The sequence below is a fragment of the Somniosus microcephalus genome, chromosome 1 (assembly GCF_052327205.1).
Source record: "Somniosus microcephalus isolate GS21.2 chromosome 1, FLI_Smic_1.0, whole genome shotgun sequence".
NCBI lineage: Eukaryota > Metazoa > Chordata > Chondrichthyes > Squaliformes > Somniosidae > Somniosus > Somniosus microcephalus.
In genome coordinates, this window is record NC_140987.1 from 411,722,507 (window position 1) to 411,738,812 (window position 16,306).

The 16,306-nt window shown below is 43.5% G+C and overlaps 1 protein-coding gene across 2 annotated transcripts in view; it reads left to right on the forward strand.

Moving 5' to 3' along the window:
- Positions 1-16,306, forward strand: part of arhgef9a (Cdc42 guanine nucleotide exchange factor (GEF) 9a) — a 327,654-nt gene that overhangs the window by 27,916 nt on the left and 283,432 nt on the right. For both annotated transcript variants that reach the window (XM_085999087.1, XM_085999095.1), the window contains one exon: positions 7,349-7,479. In XM_085999087.1, the coding sequence (XP_085855213.1) occupies positions 7,349-7,479 (131 nt within the window). The remainder of the gene's footprint in view (positions 1-7,348; positions 7,480-16,306) is intronic.

Sequence of the window (16,306 nt, forward strand, 5' to 3'; positions counted from 1 at the left end):
AGCCTGCCCAGCGGGCTCAGCAGGCCAATTAAGGGAAAGCCGGTTGCAGAGAACGTCAACGTATGACGTTTCATCTGTCAAAAATTTTTGACAGATGAATTGTCATTGTTTGACAGCTCTGTGAAGCTATCAAACAGTGACAATTTCTGCAGTTTGATGAGGCCTTGCATACAAGACCTCATCAACCTTCTTTCTTTTACAGAAATGAGATGGTTGTTGCATCTGAGAATGCAACATCCATCTCTCATCTGCAACACAGAGGTCCGAGACTCTCCGCATACAAACCGACTGAAGCCTGCAGGAAGAAACAAAGGTAAGTACACTTTTAAAAACAGTTTGCACTTACCTCAGATACTCAACTCTACACTCTTGCAGCCATCACTTACCTTCACACCACACTTTTGCACCCCCCCCACCCGACCCCCGCAGACCCAGTACTCGCCTCGCCTCGCTGGCGGGTTTTGGAGCCTTCGGGAAGCCTGCACTTGTGAGGGCAAAATGGGGATAATCCTATTTTCTGCTTGTTAACAGCTAGTTAACAGGCAGTTAATAGGCTTTAATCCCTTCCCGCCTCCAAGGAGACGGGACCCCGCGTGGGACGGCAACCCGCCTCCTGGGAAGATGGCATGGAGGCAGGTTGGGGACGGGTTGGGCACCTGCCCCCAAATTCTGCCATTTTCCCAGCTCTCCCGCCTCCATACCCACCTACCCAGGGCTGGCAAAATTGCCTCCCACAAGTTCAAACTGGAAAAGGGTAATTTTAGGACCGCTATCAGGAAATTCTTTACACAAAGAATGATCAACACGTGGAATAAAATTCCAAATAGAGCAGAGGAGGCAAAAACCCTGAAATTATTTAAGAAACAATTGGATGGTACCATTGGAGAACATTAGGATCGCTCTGGATAGCTGAATTAAGGTGAGTTGAATTGCCTTCCTCATCTGTAATTAGCACACGGACGTGTGGTCACACTGGTATTTATGAAATGCTCATGTAGTACCTTAAAATAAATAGTTCTTCTTTAAGTAACCAAGAAAATCAATCAAAACTACTTTGTGAAGTCACTTTGACTGCTACAGATAACTAATGATAATGGGAGAGAGTGATGTATGACTGGCAGTTCCAGTTTATGCTACCAACTGCGCTTTGCACTGAACTCAGCAAGAAAGTTGCTCAGTGTAGGTCTGATATGCCACATGTAGAGCTCTGCTCATTGGGCAGCTAATTGTTAGCGTATCAAGACATGGCAGGAGCCCCCCCTTTCAACTCATAATAAAAACATTGAAAAATATGTTCATACAGTTTGACGGAGCCCAGTAGGAATCAAGGGTACAGTATTTTTAAACTGCAGCTGCAGACCAGACTGGAGTTGTACCGGGTATGAACCCCAGAAATGTGAGACTACCTACTGGAGATGGTCGCACAACTCTCTTTAGTGCATTAAAATCAGATTGCTGATGTTGTGCTGTCAACTTTGCATTGATGCACACCCAAAACTGCTTTGCATTGACACACAAGTACCTAGAAGGACAAGGGCAGCAGGCGCATGGGAACGCCACCACCTCCAAGTTCCCCTCCAAGTCACACACCATCCTGACTTGGAAATAGCTCGCTGTTCCTTCATTGTCGCTGGGTCAAAATCCTGGAACTCCCTCCCTAACAGCACTGTGGGAGCACTTTAACCACACGGACTGCAATGGTTCAAGAACAGGGCTCACCACCACCTTCTCAAGGGCAATTAGGGATGGGCAATAAATGCTCTCCTTGCTAGTGACACCCAAATCCCGTGAATGAATTAGAAAAAAACACAGGTGGCCATAAAACTGCACCCATTGTCATTGTAATAATGCATTGCTAGAAATACACATTGCTTCCACTAGTATTTCTCCACACAAGTACTTTGCAATTTAACATCCTCATCTCTTTTCTCCTCATTATAAATGCTAATCAGTTAGTTGCTCACTTACATACCACAGTCTAGTAAGTACAAATGCTATGTATAACTCGAAGCAGCTCTAAAGTTGATACCCCAGTTGATGTGCATCATTGGAATATAAAGTGATTTTCCTTACTTGCATAATATCATTAGCATTGACAATTAAACTATTTTCATACATTCTGGCTGATTTTCATGTGTCTACCATTTTGTTTATGCTGGAAAACAGGGCTGTAGGCAAACACATTTTTTTTTAAAACAAGTGCTGCCCATTAGCCCTCCCCCCACCCAACTCGATTTTCGAATGGGCCTTGAAATAGTTGGCCAACACTCCCGCCTGAAACAGGTGGGAACTGTATTTCAATATTTAAATCTGGGTCCTGCTCCCGTTGTAGGACCTTGACTTGATTTTCGTGGACCAATTGGTGGGTCCTGGGCATGGAGCAACCTAACCTGCGGACCTTAAAGTGTCCACTGCAGGCTGCTACAAAAATGGGCCAAAAATGTGGTTTCTTTTATTTCTGCCGCACATTAACATCGCGTTGCCTCCATGCAAAAGTGCAGCTTGTGTAAATTTCCTGAATTTATGCCAGTTCTGAATAGGTCATCTGTAAATTTACGCAACAGGACCCAAAGTCTTATTTCAGGTGTTTTATGACAATTTTTTTCATCTTTTCATTTCTCCTCAGTGAGACCTAATATGTATTTTATTTATTTTTGAATGGATCTTTATGGCATCAGAATGATTTGCATTAAAAATGGAAAAACCTCCACGATTGTATTTTCTATGTGCCTAATGTGCATAAATAATGGTTCGCTGGCTTCAAACTTCAATTTTCATGCATAGAGGGACTTGAAGAAGGAATATGGTGTCAGTTCAGTGATTTCCTTTGATCTTGATTCTTTACGTTGATTTTCACTTGTTTTATGCGGGTTTCTTAAGCTCCGGGATTCTCAGGAAATCTCGGCCGTCCTCCCTAATGTGTGGTGTGTGTCCACATCAATTACTTATTATTTGTTGCTGAACTTGTTATGGCTCTTCTTGTGCTTGAAATTATATACTTTCTTGCCTGCACTTGATTGCATCTACAGATGCTGTGGCTTGCCATGCGCACGGTGGATTACCTACTTAGATTTAATAGATTTGCTGCTTAATTTTAGCCCTTTCATAAATCATTTTTTCTTGATCGTGAAATATCCATTGAACTTTTTGATTACTGGGTCATGCTTTTTATTTTCGTTATCAATGTCAGATTAAATAATGGGAGAATGTCCTTTGCTTTATCACCCATGTGTTTACCAATCAGTATAATTTTAAAATTCTCATCCTTGTGTTCAAATCCCTCCGTAGCCTCACCCCTGCCTATCTCTGTAACCTCCTCCAGCCCTATAACCCTCCAATTCTGGCCTTTTGAGCATCCCTGATTTTAATCGCTCCACCTTTGGCGGCCGTGCAGCGACCAGGCCCTAGGCTCTGGAATTCCCTCCCTAAACCTCTCCACCTCTCTTTCCTCCTTTTAAGACGCTCCTTAAAACCTACCTCTTTGACCTGTCCTAATATCTCCTTATGTGGCTCGGTGTCAAATTTTGTTTGATAACGCTCCTGTGAAGTGCCTTGCGATGTTTCACTACATTAAAGGCACTATATAAATGCAATTTGTTGTTGTTTACTTTTCTAAATTCATCTCTGTCAGCTAGTTCTGATGTGATGTGAAAGCATTCCCAGTGCCTTTTCCAGCTCAGCCATTCCTCAGGCTTACAAAAATAGTAATTTTGCTGGAGGAGGTATAAATATATCAGCTTTTGTCATGTTTACTTTTGCTTGACATAACTCACATTTTGAAATGTCCAAACAGTCTTTCACCAATAGCTTGTGTTCGGCTTTCCTGCTAGAAGTGCACTTTTTCTTTTTTTTCTCTTGCTTGCTAAGAACATTTCAATAGCACAAATTAACAGCTTTCTTTGGTTTTTAGTACAGAAGGTCCAACTTTTGACCTCGTGTAAGATTTTCAGGTTTCAGTGATCCACGCGGATACTTAATGCACATGGCATTTCAGTCTCAGGATAAGGGGTCGGCCATTTTGGACTGAGATGAGGAGGAATTTCTTCACTCAGAGGGTTGAGAATCTTTGGAATACTCTACCCCAAAGGGCTGTGGGTGCTGAGTCGTTGAGTATATTCAAGCCTGAGATCAATAGATTTTTGGACTCTAGGGGAATCAAGGGATATGGAGATTGGGTGGGAAAGTGGAGTTGAGGTCGAAGATCAACAATGATCTTATTGAATGGCGGAGCAGGCTCGAAGGGCCGTATGGCCTAGTCCTGCTCTTAATTCTTATTAACACAGGAATTGCCCAACTTTGTTTACAACAAACTAATTGATCAGAAGACAGGTAAGGCAAAAAATACAGATTCACACAGATAAATCCATCTAATGCAATCTTTTTCCCAAACCAAAAAAGGATGGAAAAACAAAGCTTCGAGCTATATAAAATCTTGATTTTCATGTGTCCAGAAAATACAAACACAGCAAAAATAGCCTGGAAGAGAGAGCAGGACTGAACCCTATCCAACAACAATTGGGATTATATTTGTGAAGCACTACACAAGGTTTCAACCTATAATACATTAAAAGGATGAATTAAAATGACCCTGAGGGCATACCACATCTCTATGCATCGGCACAAGTGGAACTTCTTGAGTCAGAGCAGAGTTTTGGAGAGCCCGTTGTGGGGAGGACACAATCCTACATGTTTTCTGGTTGTGCCCAAAAATCTAGCCCTACTGCCAGAAAGTGCAGCGGTAGTAGCTAGAATATCATCAAGCACTCCTTTGAACCAGAGCGGAAACCAGGCGATGGGGCAGTTAAAATGGAGCGGGAGAATTAAAATTGTAGGCGCCAAGGACACCCGCCTGAAGCTGGCAGGTTTCTTGTTTAAATATGCAGGTAGGGCTCCGATGATGTTATTGGGACCCGACTACAACCTTAACCACAGGCCTGTGAGGAGAAGCCCTGCTGGCTTCCCTGACAGACTAAACCTGTTGGAAAGTGGAACCGGGGCAAGGTACGTTATTTTAATTTTGCTGTTTCCTTGTGGGCCAAGAGGAACAGGAGTGATCCGATTTGTGGGCACTTCAAGAGGACTCCACCCTGTCTACAATTCAACTTCATTCCACCACAGGACCTCAGACTTCAACTTTGGATTTTTTTCATATTCTCTTTTCCCTATCCTCTGTTTATGACCAGGGCCTGTGTCTCTTAATCTCTGCCATGCTAACGTAACCTGAATTTCCACTGTGTCCATTTGCAGGTGCATTTTGGCTGCTGCTTGTTGCTTCTTGTCCTTTGCTTTTCCTCTTTTGGCCTCTTCTTTCCAGCCTCTTCCCCTTTATTTTACCTAGCTATGCCACCTTTTATTTCTTTGCTCTCAGGTACACTGCCCGCCTCCCCCCCCCGCCATCCCTAATGCAACTCCTCTGTCTTCCAACTTTCCTGCCAGTGTCCGAGGCTTGAATCCACCTTGATTGTTTGAACATGATTAATTTAATCCACTATGAGCGCTATTGCCTTGCATCTCCTATCCGAGCCATATTTTCTATCCTCCTTTCCATTATCCCATCACATCTTGTTCCATCCGCACCCTACTTTGGCCCTCATTAGTTCCCTGATCTCCATACCCTTTTTTCCTCTCCTTACCCCCATACCTTTTCTTCCCTTCCCTGAACCATTGCTTTTTCTTTCCCTGCTTTTCCCCTCCCTGCCTCAAACTCTTTCATCCCCTCCATCACCCACATCCCCTTTCCTCCTTTTCATAAACACCTGTCCCCTTTGAAGCTACCCAATGCTTTTCCTTTCCTTTCTGAGTCCCCTATCTAATCTCCAGCAGCCAGGTGGAATGGTTTACAGATTTTGAATCTGAATAGTTGAACAAGTGTCGATATTTGGAACAGGTCCAGAAACAGAAGGTGAAAGTCAGCTAGTAATAGCAGGAAGGCCCAAAGAGAAGTGTCACAGATATTTGGACAGGGCACATGAATAGAGGGCAGGAGGTTGGTCAGCAACAGCAGGAAGGTTTGGAGAGGAGGGATGTCAATAATTGGATTGGAACAGAGGCTGGGAAATTATTAAGAAGCGAGGCCAATATCTCTGTGCATGGGGGGTGTCGGAGGGGGGGGGGTGCGGTTGGTGGGGGGGTGGCTGGCTGGCGGGCAGGGATAAGTTTTCAAGTGTGGCCAGAACCCATGGGAAGGCACAAAGAGCAGCAGGGTTAATTTTGACAGAAGTGGTTCAAACATTGGCAAGGGGAAACAGGAGGGAAAAACCAGGTACTAAAGAGTAACAACTTGCTTTCAGGTAGTACCTTTAATGTCGAAAAAAAATCCCAAGCTTTTCACAGAGGTGTAAATAAAAAAATGAATGCCGAACCAAAGAATGAGAAATTTAGTCTAAAAGGAGGAAATGGAAGTGGAGAGGCAGAGGGGTTTAAGGAGGGAATTCCAGAGCATGGATCCTAGGCAACTGAAGGCACGGTCCCACTGGTGGGGAGAAGGGGTGGGGATGTGGGTCGAGGGGGTGGGTTGGGATTTAAATTTAATCACTACTTTATGGTTTATTCTCCTACTCTTTTGAGCTTTGGTGGTGACGTGCACTATAGGATTTGGCCGTTCACTTGGTTTTTCAATTTAAAGAAGATGGGGAATGTCCTCTAGTTGGAATAGATGTAATAGATTTTGTGGATAGAGCTATTTAGTATATTTCAATTTAATACCTTTAGAATCAGTGACACATATTTCAAAATCCTATGGGTCAAAGTAGCAGAATGTGTTCCTTTCAATCTCAAACCTACACCTGAATCCATATCAGACAGAACAGTCTCCTCATTCTGCTGGCCATTATGGGTCACAAGTAGAAGAAGTCCTAACAGTCTCAATCAAGTTGCAACTGGCATATACCTATGGCAAGAAGCTATTCCAAATCTACTTGTAATTGACCTTTATTCAGCAATCTCAATATGACAGCATGAAGAATATGGGGGATTTTGAAAAGTTATGCAATGGGAATCCTCTAAGAGTTAAGATTTGGGTTGGGGTGTGACTATGTGTGTGACTATGTATAAATTGCACAATTAAATTCTTGTAAAGTGGCAGGTTGTATTTTACTTATTCTGTGTGTGTGACTCATATAGCTCACAGAAGTATGCCTGTACTGTCACAACAATTAATCATGAAATAAGTAATTAGTCAAGCTTTATTAGACACAATCGTTTTTAATTATTTGTTCCACCCCCCAATGAACATTTGTTGAATCAAACCAGAGTTAAACTAAGGTCATCTGGCAACAAAGAGTGACAAAAGTTGTCGTTGGTCTCTGTATGACATGTTGTATTACATTCTGGTACTTTACCTTTGCAGCTGATGCTGCAGTTGGAGCTGAGATGTCAAGAATCCATGAAAGCAATGGGAGTAATAAAGACTATGCTGGTTTCTGTCATGGCACTGTCAGGCCTCTGAAGCATGGTGCAGAGCAACTGCTAGTGAATAAGGTAAGAAGATTTTCCTCAGAGAATTACTAATTTATTCCTGCTCTAAGACTTGGGGCTTAGCTCTATTTAAAATCTCAAACAGCCTTCAACCACTTATCATATTGTGCATTCCATTGCCCATATATTAGCATGTAGGCCAGAGGCTTTTGACCATTTCCTGACCCTTCTCATAATGCTGTGCCACAGGACTTTGCTTCCTAGTACAAAACTAACATAAACCATCAATTGTTTCTCCCTCATCTGCTTTCTTTTCGGATGCTGTTGTTTGGAGGGTGAGATGGTTCAGGGAACAAACTTCGCCTTCGATATTATCATTGCAGTTTCTGGGTGGCTCCAGCAGGAGGTGCAGTTGAGCAGCAAAGAACCTCTCTGTCCTGCACCCCCAGTTCTCTCATTTGCTCAGGGGTGAAATCACCCACAAGGAATGTAACTCACTAATTCGGTGAGGTCTCTGTATGAACATACAGACTAGTATTTGAACCCCGGTCTGCTGGCTAGGAATTCATTGTATTAGCCGGCAACTTTTTGGAACCTTTCTAATGGAGGAATGGTTGTAGCCATTTAAAATCATTCTGCTGAACAGATACTCACAAATGTAATATTGAAGAAATAAATATTCAGTGATGTGAACATTTGAAACGTTTCTGTCTGGGGACCTCCTTGTAAAAATTGACACATACCTGGGAACCCTCTGTTCTTTCTTCTAAAAAACAGTTTTAGTTACTGAGAGGAAACAATGCCATTATTGCAGAAAATGTGTTTTCCTTGATATACAGCAATAGAAATGGCAAGCTAGTAAGTCAACAAATGCAGAAAAAATATAGAATCCAGAGTTCTCAAGACACTGCTTTCAACTTGAAGTAAGTTTGGCATCAGACAGACAGCAATCTGATGACCTCTTGATACCCCTTTACAGACTCCCTAGGGAAAAAGGGAGAACATTGGAGAGGGATTGTGTATGTGTGCATGTGGGGTGGGGGTTACACAAGAGGCCCTCAATGGTTCACTGACCCCATTTGAAAATATGCACATTAGGATACTCCCTTGCAGCAGGCCATGTTCTGAACTGCTGTTTTAGATATTATGTACTTTTCTCCATACCAACTGAATCTCCTCTGTACACCTTTACAAACCTTATGGATATTGCCTTAGAATTAAGGGTTTTCCCAGCCCCACCCCCCATCCTTAAGTACACATTAGGTTCAGGTTACATTTATAATTTGAAGTTCATTAGTTAGTGACCGTGGATTAGGGAAGGGCAAAATATAATCAGTCGAGGTTCCCATTACTGATCACACTCCAGTGGCCCCCTCCTGGAATATGTGTGAATGTTGGGGAGGGCAGGATCAGGCTTGGCCATAAGGTCCTCTTCCATGGATAAATAGCCTGCCAACATTCACTGTCTAGGCTCACACAGGAAGAATGACACTTTGGGCGAGATACCAATGGTCTGCTGTCATTGTGCACACTGGCGCCTTGGGACATTTTACTACGTTAAAGGTGTTATATAAATCCAAGTTGTTGTTATTCCAACAAGAGTCAATTGTTTTTTTAAAATAATATTCATGTTCTTGGACAATGCTGGAAACATTCTTTGAATATTAAAATACACAATTCAAGTTGAGATACATATTTGCTGTGTCTGAATGTAAACCTCCCGCTACTGTCAACCAGCCTTTATTATACTGAAATACCTGACTGGGAAGACATCCATCTCCTAGCATACTGTTTTTTAAATCTACAGAGCATCATAAAAGATGAGTTTGTGCTGGGCTCCCCACCCTCATTTCTGAGTTGTTTACTAAGGTACAAAGAAAACACAGAACTCGGAAAGAGCTTGTTGGATCTTACCTTCCCTGGCCAATAAGGGACCCAACGTATCTTTAGGGGCCAGTACACGGAGTCAAATGAGGAAACATAGAAGATAGGAGCAGGAGTAGGCCATTCGGCCCCTCGAGCCTGTTCAGCCATTTAATTAGATCATGGCTGATCATCCAAATTCAGTACCCTGTCCCTGCTTTCTCCCCATATCCCTTGATCCCTTTAGCCTTAAGAAATATATCTAACTCCTTCTTTAATATATTTAATGAATTGGCCTCAATCCCATCAATTTCCCTAACACCATTTCCCTACAAATACTGATTTCATTCAGTTCCTCCATCTCATTAGACCCTATGTTCCCCAACATCTCTGGGAGGTTATTTGTGTCCTCCTTTGTGAAGACAGAACCAAAGTATGTATTTAATAGGTGACTAGGCACTTGGTCTAAGCATTAAACAAAGCTTTAATCAACTATTTTACAACATGGAGATCTAGTTGTGTCCTTCACTAGTTCCTGTTAAGAATGTCCTGCACAAGCTGGGCCCGTGCCCGAGTATTTATACTCTCTCTGGACAGCGCCACCCATAGGCCGCTCAGTATTATGTCAAACAGGGATGAACAAATTCTGTAGTTCATCCATGTGATCTTTAAATGTTTGCCATTGCCTATCCACTGTCAACCCTTTATGTAACACTCCCCAATCCATCCTAGCCAACTCATGCCTCATACGATCATAGTTTCCTTTATTTAAATTCAGGACCCTAGCCTCTGAGTCAACTACTTCACTCTCCATCTTAATGAAGAATTCTATCATATTATGATCGCTCCGACCCAAGGGGCCTCGCACAACAAGATTGCTAATTAATCCTTTCTCATTACATAATACCCAGTCTAAGATGGCCCGATCTCCAGTTGGTTCCTTGACATATTGGTCCAGGAAACCAGCCCGTATACACTCTAGGAATTTCTCCTCCACAGTATTGTTACTAATTTGGTTAGCTCAATCTATATGTAGATTAAAGTCACCCATGATAACTGCTGTGCCCTTATTGCACGCGTCTATAATTTCCCATTTAATGCCAACCCCAACCTGAGCATTACTGTTTGGGGGTCTGTATACAACTCCCACTAATGTTTTCTGCCCCATGGTATTTCTCAGCTCTACCCATACAGGTTCCACATCATCAGAGCTAATATCCTTCCTTACTATTGTGTTAATCTCCTCTTTAAACAGCAATGCTCCCCCCTCCTTTTCCTTTTTGCCTGTCCTTCCTGAATATTGAATACCCCTGGATGTTGAATTCCCAGCCTTGGTCACCCTGGAGCCATGTCTCTGTAATCCCAATTATATCATATCCATTAACATCTAATTGCGCAGCTAATTCATCCACTTTATTATGAATGCTCCTCGCATTAAGACACAAAGCCTACAGGCTTGTTTTTTTAACACTCTTAGTCCTTTTAGAATTATTATTTACTGTAGCCCTGTTTGATTTACACCCTTGATTTCTCTGCCTTCCACTTTTGCTTTTCTCCTTCCTGTCTTTTGTTTCTATCCTTGTTTCCCTTTCCTCTGTCTCCCTGCACAGGTTCCCAACCCCCTGCCATTTTAGTTTAAACCCTCTCCAACAGCACTAGCAAACACTCCCCTGAGGATATCGGTCCTGGCCCCACCCAGGTGCAAACCGTCCAGTTTGTACTGGTCCCACCTCCCCCAGAACCGGTTCCAATGTCCCAGGAATTTGAATCCCTCTCTCTTGCATCATTCCTCTAACCATGTATTCATCTGAAATATCCTTCTATTTCTACTCTGACTAGCATGTGGCACTGGTAGCAATCCTGAGATTACTACCTTTGAGGTCCCATTTTTTAATTTACCTCCTAACTCCCTATATTCAGCTTTTAGGACCTCATCCCATTTTTTACCTGTATCGTTGGTACCTATATGCACCACGACAACTGGCTGTTCACCCACCCCCTCCAGAATGCCCTGCAGCCACCTGAGACATCCTTGGCCCTTGCACCAGGGAGGCAACATACCATCCTGGAGTCTCGTTTGCGGCCGCAGAAATGCCTATCTATTCCCCTTACAATAGAATCCCATTCCCATTGCCTTCCTGCCTGTGCAGCCTTTACCTGTAGTGTGACCAACTCATTAAACGTGCTATCCATGATGTCCTCAGCATCGCGAATGCTCCAGTAGGTATCCATTTGCAGCTCCAGTGGGCAATGCGGTCTGCCAGTCGCTGCAGCTAAATATACTTCCCGCACACATGGTCGTCAGGGACACAGGAAGTGTCCCTGATTTCCCACATAGCGCAGGAGGATCATGCCACAGGGCCGAGCTGTGCTGCCATGACTTAACCTTTAACTAATTTAAATTAAATTAAGTGAAATCAATACCACTAATTACACTACAATTAAATGATCTACTCAAGGGCCCTTGTTTACTAGCACTGCCCGCTACACAACAGAGACCTTAGAAACTATAACCACAAAAATTAAGACCTTCTAAACTTTATAAACAATTAACCTTAACTGTCAAACTATAGAATAGTATAAATACTCACCTGGCCGTACTTACCCAATCAGCTGCTTCCTTTTGCCGGCATCACTTTCTGAATTGTGACATGGCTCTGGAACGCCACTGCCGGTCTGTGAGATTGGTAAGCCTCTGAAAAAGCCCTTGAAACTGAGTTTAAATACTCACTGTACCGCCGCTCTCTCCGCTCCCGACACCGGCCTCTGAGGAAAAACGCCCGCGAAAGTGAGTTTAAATACTCACTGTACCGCCGCTCTCTCCGCTCCCGACACTGGCCTCTGAGGAAAAAAGCCCGCGAAAGTGAGTTTAAATACTCACTGTACCGCCGCTCTCTCTGCTCCCGACGTTGGCCTCTGAGGAAAAACGCCCGCGAAACTGAGTTTAAATACTCACTGTACCGCCGCTCTCTCCGCTCCCGACACTGGCCTCTGTAAAAAAGCCCGCGAAAGTCAGTTTAAATACTCACTGTACCGCCGCTCTCTCCGCTCCCAACACCGGTCTCCAGAAGGACACACCTGGGCCTTATTTGGCGGGGGGGGATCGCTGAGGCTAAGGGGAGGGGTCCAGGCCAGGGAAGTAGCCTAGACCCCTGAAGATGGCCTCATTTTTTATTTACAAACTGTTTTATATCAGCTTGTGGGTGTTGAAGATGCTACCAAGCTTCTGGCAGTAAAGAGAAGGTGGGTACCCAAGATATGCCTGTATTGGCAGGGCACTTGCCGACCCAATGCAAATGAGATGCCCTTCCACTGACTCTGCGTAACTGCTGGGATTGTAGCCTGCAGAATTTTGGTCCCAAAATCTCTTAATTTGCCAGTACATTAACACCTTGTTATATTTAGGGGAGTTTCCGTTTGGGATGTGCTGGAATGTGAACATTTGTGGACAAGTTCTGGCAATTATATTCTACGCAAAAAATATCAGGGTCACGATGTAGTTTTGGAAGTGGTGCATTAAAATCTAATATTTGTGTTGTAGGATCTCATGAGTCACTTACTCCTGCATAACTCCTGACTTATTAAGATCTGACATCACTCAATGGCTTATTTTGCATACACCCCCACACACCATTATCCACTATAGGTTATTTGTGTAAGTCTGGGGGAGATAGGATGAATCACTTAAAAAAAATACTGGAGAAGCATTTGGTTTATTTGACGTCGTGCTTAATGAAATAGGGATAGAACCAAGAGATGACAAAAATTGTGAAATGTTCACATTTAAGGAGTGTTGCTTTTATTTAAAAGTGATTTACTTTTTTATTGTGTTAGAAAAACATCACAAGCTAGAAATTCCTGTTAGGCCTAAAATGGGCGCCATGCACCCGAATCGGTAGGCCTGAGGCCGGGCCAGAATTGGGCCTCGGACCTCATTATTATTGTTTGGGTGAGCTGCCGCGCCTGTCGCATATTCACAGGCATCTTGTCCATTTAAAGAAGATGAATATCGGTCCCGTCGCCTCGCCAGCAGCAGCCGAAGGTAAAACCTGGGGGAGTGGAGTGGCAACATGGAGGAGGGGTGATTGGGAGAGGGCGGGGTGGTGATCAGGAGTGGGATCCGCCACTGGTCTTCAGGACAGCTGTGCAGCCGGGAGGAGCTCTCCTTTCCTCTTCACATTCAGGCAAGTATTTTATTTTAAACCGTACCTTTAGTAGTCCCTTTATGGACCACTCGTTAGGCCGAATGCAGATTTGGTTATCCTGAACGCAGCAAGCCCGGTGCCGGCTGTGTTCAGGGCAGCTCAGTTTTGAGAAGGGGTCCTGAAATAGCCATTAGGCCCCCTATCTGCAAATGAACGCCTATACTTCAGCCTTTACCAATATGCCAGGCGGCGCAGTTCTGGCACAAAATGTGCACACACATGCCTCCCATCATATCCCTATTTTACACCTGTAAAACGGGCTGACGTCAATTAATTTCTAGGCCATGGTTCTTCTAAATACACAAATGGGGTGATTACATTATTAGTGATGAACCTGTTAACACATTTGTATGAAAATCCTTTGTCTGTTAAAATAGACTAATGTGTTAATTAAAGTAGCAGACCAAGGAATTTCATATAAAAATGTTAATGCACAGTGTTATTCATATTATAAAGCATTATTTTTAACCCAGAAGACAGTACCGCACCTCTTTAATATCAACAAACGGGAGCAGAAATTACACAAATGAAAAAATATTTAACATTATCTTATAAAGTGCCATATAAATACAGGTCTATTTTTTCTTATAGCATCAGAACGCCCGATAGCGCTTCACACAATGAATTATTTTTGCAGTGTCGAGATTGTTGTGTGGGAAAATGTGGCAGCCACTCACAAGATCATAAGATGGATATAGATGAGTAACATCATTTGGCTCATCCATCCATAAAGAACCTACTGTTTCCCAATCACAGAATTCAACTGTTTCTTAAATGATTGCAGTGTTTTTGCCTCCGCCAATCTAATAGGAGCCAATTCCATATGTTGGTTACCCTTTATCTATTAGTTCTCAACTTGCCTTTCAGTAGTTTGAACCAATGTCCCATTGTTCTACAATCACAATTTAATTTGAGTAGTGTTTCGATTTACCATTTCCGTACTGTATGCTATCATGTAGACCTCAATCAGTAAAATTATTAAAAATAAATGTATTCTTATCATAAATGACAAAAGAAAAATACAGATTGACAGAGCAGGCCTGCCATGGGTCAGTTGAACCTAAGAAATCACGGAGAATGACTTGTTGCCCCTTTTCCATTGACTGTGCTATCGGCGCCATTTTTCCGGGGTCCTTATTTTTGGCCAGAAAAATGGAAATAGCACCAAGGGTGGGACCACCCAGAAATCCTTAGTGGTAAAGGCCGGAATCAGCGATCAAGTGGCTGATTTAAAGGGGCAGCACTTGCAGAGAAAAATGGTCAGTACACCTTGATATTCTTAATTGATTGCTGTGGAAGGATTTGCAACTTCAGTATTGATTAGAATAAAGAGATCTTTGTCAATTCTTGGCAAAATTCATTCTTTGCCTTCAAGGAGGGAGAATAGGCTGGAGGAATGAGAGTGATTCTAGCAACTCAATTATGGACAGAGGGAGAGGAGGGGAAAGTGGAGCAGCAAAGGAGAACATGTTGGAGCTGCAGCAGGTACTGTCAGAGCATCACGTAGGAGCGGGATTGTTCGCAGTTCACCCTACCTTCACACAGTGTCTATAGAATCAGTTACCAGGAGCTCACCGAGGAGCAATCTGTAAGGAGGCTCAGGTTCTCCCGGCAGACAGTAGCAGACCCGTGCAGCCTTCTGCACAAGAAGCTGTGGCCTTTATGAGCCATCTGATCACTCACTCAGTCAAAGTGACAACTACCCTCAATTTATTTGCTTCATGGTCATTGAAGGCTGCAGTGGGGGATATAACACAGTTCTGACGAAAGGTCATTGACCTGAAACGTTAATTCTGTTTCTCGCTTCACAGATGCTGCCTGACCTGCTGAGTATTTTCAGCATTTTCTGTTTTTATTTCAGATTTCCATCATCTGCAGTATTTTGCTTTTGATATAACACAGTTGACTGGCTAACGTGTGTGCCTGCATAAAACAAGCAATGGCTGCTCTGTTCAATAAGGCAAGCCAGTACATCAAGTTCCCCTTGGACGTTGCCAGTCAACATGACAGAGCTGTGAGATTTGCAGCAATTGCCAGGTTCCCACAAGTTCAGGGTGCTATTCACTGCATTCATGTGCTTCTTTGGGAGGATCTGCTCTTCTAAATCTTCAGTTTATTGATCCGAAGGATGAGAAGAACCAGAGTAGGAGTGTGGGCTACTAAGGAGGTGAAGGTTAACAAAGCAGTGGATGACTGTCAGCACTAGACAGCCAAGGTGCCACACAATCTACATGCAGGATAGTGAGAGGAAAAGAGAGACTGCACTAATAAAGGAAGGCACTTGCTGTGGGCGTGCACCAGCCAATGGTTCTGCCTGTTACTGCCCCAATATCTCAATTGCTTCCCCCTCCATATGAGTAAGGCAATGGATGGAGGCAGGCATCCCAACCCCAGTTGAAGTCCTCACCCTATTGCTGTGGCCCAATTTCTCCTGCAGGAAGAGTTGCAGAAAGTTAGTATTTCTTTTTTGTAAACTGTTGTTCTTACACATAAGGAGAAGTAACTTTCTTCTCATCAATCAAGATTGAATTCAAGCCCATATTCCAGAGGTGAAGGAACAATGGGGGTGAAATTTGTCTTGGGCTGAAGCGCAAAACGAGTGCCAGTGAATCGGCAGCTTGTTTTACACGCCGCCCGATTTTCTTTTCCAGGTCAATGGCCTAGAAATTCCCTTGGGTTTGCGCCCATTTAGGGGCGCAAGAGTGGGTTGCGCCGGAAGTTGCGTCGCCGCTGAAATTAGGTGGGCCTTTAAATCGGCGTAAGCCGGTAGCGCTGCGCCGGCACCGATGACGTCAGCGCCCCGGTACCGCCCGAAACCACGC